Genomic DNA, 5,472 nt, shown 5'->3' on the forward strand with positions numbered 1-5,472 from the left:
AGAAGATCCCTAACTACATCTGCACTGACTGAAGGCCTAACAGAGCAATCCCCAAGATTGTCCCTACCTCTGGTAGGTGGGATATCCCGGTCCCTGTTCAAGAAAACAGACAAAGAAACTGGTAAAAATACCAGCTTTCTTGTCTGGCATAGCCACACGATTACTGTTTGTGTCTTGCAGGGACCCTACATTGCCTGGTGCCCTCTTCCTGCTCCCAATGTACTTGAAAAAGGACTTTTTGTTGTCTTTAATCCTGGATGCTAGCCTGACTACTATCTCTGCCTTGGCCTTCCTAATAGCCTTCCTGCACTCACAGGCCGAGGAGTACTCCTTCTTGGTGATAGTTCCTTCCTTCCACTGGTTGTATGCCCCCCTTTTAGTCCTCAGGCATTGCTGAATGCCCTTGCTGAGCCAAGGGGGTTTCTGAGCACTCAGAATGCAGCCCTACAGACCTCTTATTGATGGTGGCAGAAAGAGTGGACTCTGAGAAGCTAGGCTGAAGTTGTAGGAGTCTGAGTTTGAATTATTTGTTTAACTTATAAACCTCCCATTTTTGAAAAAAGGAGATTTTAACAGATCGAAAACCTAAAACTTTACAAAGTCATTTATTGTTGAAATCTCTTGAGAGGGAAGGAGTACCTGTAAATATTGGTAAGAGTCTTGTTTTGGGACAGTTGGGTTCATTTCACCTTCCAACCCTGGTTCTAGTAGAGTGGAACATCACTGATGTTCATGAGCTAAAGTCAATGGCAAAGCTCCCATGAACTTTCAGTGGACCAGGAGCCTGTCATGTCTTTAGCAACTTAAGTGGAAAATATTGTAGCAACATGCTAGAAATGCTAGTTATAGCTGAGGAAGCAACACAGTTTTCAGGTTCTTCTAACTCACTGAAAAAAAACACCTTTCATTGTTGACATTTCTCTGTTAAATCGAAAGATAATTTTGGGGACAGGGTGATCGAGAGGAGATGAGAGAAGAGGAAAGGAAGAATTGGAATAAATTTCATCAAATTAAATAGCTTGAATGTTGAAACTGTGCCTTTCTAATGATTTTCTATACTTCATAAAATGAAACATTTCAAACTAGCCAAGCTTATTGTACCCCATACCCAGATGTGCCTAAGCTCGGCCAAGTCCAGGTTTGGAGCAGGCAATCCCAGGTGAAGTGGAGATAGAAGGTCCTAACTACAGGCTTTGTCCTGGCTTCTGCTTTTGGTGTTTTTTTTACATGATCATTTCTCTGCTCTGCTGCCACTCCCTACCATCATTACTGATCTGCTCATCACTGCTCTGATTTGCTGTCTTTTAGCAGTCTCTGCAGTGTTTGACCACTGACCGAAGGAATCAGTGGCATACAGGGCCTCAACTGACTCCTTCCCACAACAGGAGGCGCTCCTGGACACAGTATCTTTTTCCTCTTCCTTCCCCATGCCTCACCCAGGGCTCTTTTGCAACTTCAAGACCCCTCACTCCAGCACACTAGACATAGTCCTCTGACCCATTCATCCTTAAGTTTTATTGACCTTGACTTCCAAACTGAATGTTATGTTACACAAACTTGCCAAACCGTCACATGACACAAATGAAAATGAGGTTTGCCCCCTCCAGTCGGTTACTGTGGGTCACCGACAGTCTGACACAAGGCCCCCCTGCCCGGTGCAGTCCTTGGAGAGCCTGGAGCCATTCTTCCCCTGCTCGCCAACCAGGGGCCAATAATGAATCCCCCTGTCTTAGGGCATCACACCTCAAGCCTTACAGTTGTAAGATGAACTATAAGATTCACCCAGTTCTGTGAAGTTCTGTGGTAATGATCCCAACGTGAGTCCCGGCTGTGAAGACTTATGTCCCAGCAGTAGCCGAATCCAGGCCTAAGCCAACCTAGCCATGATCGTGGCCTATCCTGAATGTAAACTTTTCTGCATGCAATTCTGGCAGGACATTTAATGCCACACATGGTCCTAGTTGTCATTTGCTTCAGCAGAGCACCAAGAGGTGCTGTGGGAGGGGTTGTTAGTTAACCAGTCTTTTTCCTGTTCCCCAAGCTTCGTTCCCACAAAGGCAAGACACTAGAGCCCACATCCACAAAGTACCACATTTCTGCTGTTGGTCCTGGTTGCCAGGGTGAGCATTACTGAGTGACTATGAGGTCCAAGAAAATGAATTGCCATTAGTTAGGGATGCTTTAGACTATAACAAATGCTTAATGAACACACGTCTGGCAGAGGCAAACAGGGGACATGCTGCCGGTCTGCGTTACCAGATTACACCGTTCAGATTTCTGAGCTGCTGACAATGAGGAAGGTATTAGTGACACGTCCCACGTTTCATCTTCCGATCCGGGCAGTGAAGCCAGCTCCATCTCTGAGCGCCAGCACTAGGAAACCATCTGTTGGGCTGGCTCGAGTGTGGCCACTGGAATTTGGAAAATAAAGCATAACAAAATAACCCCTGAGCACCCCCTCCTTCTCCAGGGCTTAAACAAAAGAAAATGATTTGTTTGTTCTCTCGGTGACTTTCAAAAGCTAACCAGCCACTAAACATTAGCTGTCAGCTTTGTGTTCCCCATTCACTTAGTATGGCTGGGTTGTCAGACAGCTTATAGGAAAGCCAGCCTGAGTTTGACATCTGTTTTGAATCCTCCTTGCCTGGTTTTAATTAACCCTTTCAATCTCTTTCTCTCATTCTCCACTGTGCAAATCTGATGTCCAGATCCTAAGCCACCCAGCGCACCTGTTGCTCCTTCTTCTGCCAGCAGCCTCCCATGGCCAGTAATCATTGGGATACCTGCTGGAGCAGTCTTCATCTTCGGGACAATCCTCCTGTGGCTGTGTCAAACCAAGAAGAAGCCATGCTCTCCCCCAGCTGCAGCCCCAGTGCACAGACCCCAGCCCAGAGACAGGATCTGTGTCCCCCAGGTTCCCGATAAAGACTGCATCTCCTCCATAAACTATGAGGAATATGTAGCTCAGCAGCAGCATTTGCTGTCTCAAGGACCTGCACTGGCCCCAGCCATGGCATCAAAAATGTACCCAAAGATTTACACGGACATCCACACTCACACTCACTCACACGTGGAAGGTAAAGTTCATCAGCATCAGCACATTCATTACCAGTGTTAAAGGGCCATCCTGTTCAGTAGCTACCTTGTGCTTTTTTTCTCTCGGTACCTCAAAAGAGACTGCTTCAAGTCAGCTTAAACTGCCAGCAAAAAAAGCAAAGCAGAAAAGATATATATATAAATATAAATATATATAAATATCTATATTAAAAAAAAATAGAGAGCGAAAGAGATACCTATTACAATTAGGATGTAAATGAGGAATAATGAAGGAATTCCCAATCTCAGCACAGAAGCAGCCATGAAAAACAACAAAACCTTCTTGTATTTTTAAGTCAAGATGGCAACAGATAAGGCAGGAAACTGTGACATGAAACTTCCCCTCCTCTGTTGCAATGCCAAAAGGGAGAAGAAGAAAAGGAGACCGCAACACTATTCCAGCTTGACATCAGTCTTCCTGCCTCTGCCACATACCACCTGTTTTTTGGTGCTAGGCTTATCAGACTTTTTACTCATGGGAACGTACAGAAGAGCCTTTTTACCTCAGCGTGACTGAAGCTAGAAAATACCTGAGGTCGAGTGCCAAAGCACCAGGAGACACAATCAAGTGGCTTCTTCTGAAAGAACAAAATAGAGCAAGAGTCTTTGGAGAATACGTTGATATTTAAGATGTGAAACACCAAATGCTTTTCAGCCACAGTCATTTTCCCCAGCAGTCAGTGATAACTGAGCTAGCCATTTCTGCAAATCAAAGGTATTGTGTTTTCCCCTCCGGGGTATTTCTCACAATGTTTTAACCTGCTCACCTCGTCCCAATGCTAAACTTTACTGCCACTGCCAGGAAAACAAAGAAGGAAAGACATTGTACAGAACATCTTTATATTTATATTTAAGAAATAATAATAATAATTAATAATAATAATTGAACTGTTGAAGGTCAAGAAAGCCAACCATGCTGCCCTTCTCTGATGCCGATAGCTGTGATTTTCAGTCTGATGCTTGTGGCTTACAGTGACAAGCTACCGGATTAATTACGTCAATGCAAAATACATGGATAAATAACAAAGAAAAAGAGAGGAAAAAAAGTAAGAAAATAAAAACTGTTTTGGGAAAGAATGCATTTGCTAAATATGCACCTAGGATTGTGTGTGTTTTTCCCCCCAGATAATGTTTTGCAGTTCATCCAAACAACCTAACTTCAGTACCGTTCAAATAACAACAGCAACAAACCAGAAAGGAAAAATAAATCAAAGGACCATACTAAATGTCTATATGGACTAGAAATAAATTCAAGCGCAAATATAAAACTTTTGTAATTCTATATAGAGTTTAAACAGAAGTCATGTATATTTAATTTATTTTGTTAAACAAGAAAAAAATGTATGATATTTTCCTCAAAACAGGCATTTCTATACATATTTTTGATCCAAATAAAGATAATTGGTTTTTTCCAGGTTCTTATAGGTGCCATGCTCCAAATAGAAACAATGTAGCATGCAACAGTACTTTATTTAATCAATTTGAAAGTCATATATTTATATGCATTTTTGCAATAGCCATGTGTAATTTTCTAGCAGCATCTCTGGCATGGTGGGTGCCACTACTTCCATTCAAAACTCTTCTGCCATTTAAACCTAGGCCAGAAAGGCTTGTTGGGAACAGATCATTCTCTCTGCCCACCTTGTCTTCCGTCTCCTAGTAGCAATCACCTGAGCCTGTAAGAACTTTTGTTTCACTTTTATCATTTACTTTAAAAAGTGGCTTGATTCATTTTTTTAACCACAGACCAGTGATAGACTTAATTCTAATTCTAATAGAGTCCATTCTAATCCTAGCTTTGAAAAGTAATGTGAAGCTTCACTAGAGATGTACGTTCATACGCTGAACTTCTGTCTCTGAATGTTTTGGGAGAAAATGTTCCAGCCAAATTCTGTTATTCATAAAAGCAGCTATTAAACATAAAATATTCAGTAGAGATTCAGTTCACTACAGCAAGAATAGTCTACACACAGTTCTGTGCATCACATATTCCATGCTAAGGGTTTATGGCTTGATCCTACAAAGTAGGGCAGAGCTGCGTAATTTTTCCCCCCCCAAAACCTCTTCCCACTGAACAATGTAAATTCAGCAACACAACAACCTTTTGAAAATTTGTCTTGGTTTTGCCAGCTGCTCATATAGAAACCAGCACATTGAAAAAGTTAAAAATATTTCAGTTTCCCCCCACTGTAAATAACTTTCTGCTTCAATTCTTTTTTTTCAATTATATTTAAGAACAATAATATTAAACCCTGCCCCCCTGCCGTGCCCCCCTTAAAATCACAACAAAACATTTCTTTTGACCCAAAGCAAATTTTTCAGAAGTTTTTTAAGGGGGGCGGGGGGTCAAAGCAATTTGTATTTTGATTTCTGTAA

The 5,472-nt window shown here is 42.1% G+C and overlaps 1 protein-coding gene across 2 annotated transcripts in view; it reads left to right on the forward strand.

The window, feature by feature from the left end:
• The window catches only part of FGFRL1 (fibroblast growth factor receptor-like 1), a 312,078-nt gene extending 307,048 nt beyond the window's left edge, over positions 1-5,030 (forward strand). For both annotated transcript variants that reach the window (XM_019526169.1, XM_019526170.1), the window contains exon 7: positions 2,709-5,030. In XM_019526169.1, coding sequence (XP_019381714.1) covers positions 2,709-3,118 — 410 coding nt within the window. In that variant the 3' untranslated portion in view covers positions 3,119-5,030. The remainder of the gene's footprint in view (positions 1-2,708) is intronic.
• Positions 5,031-5,472: the final 442 nt, after the last annotated feature.

This window comes from Gavialis gangeticus, unplaced genomic scaffold, assembly GCF_001723915.1.
Source record: "Gavialis gangeticus isolate Ggan-Ray unplaced genomic scaffold, GavGan_comp1, whole genome shotgun sequence".
NCBI classification, from domain to species: domain Eukaryota; kingdom Metazoa; phylum Chordata; order Crocodylia; family Gavialidae; genus Gavialis; species Gavialis gangeticus.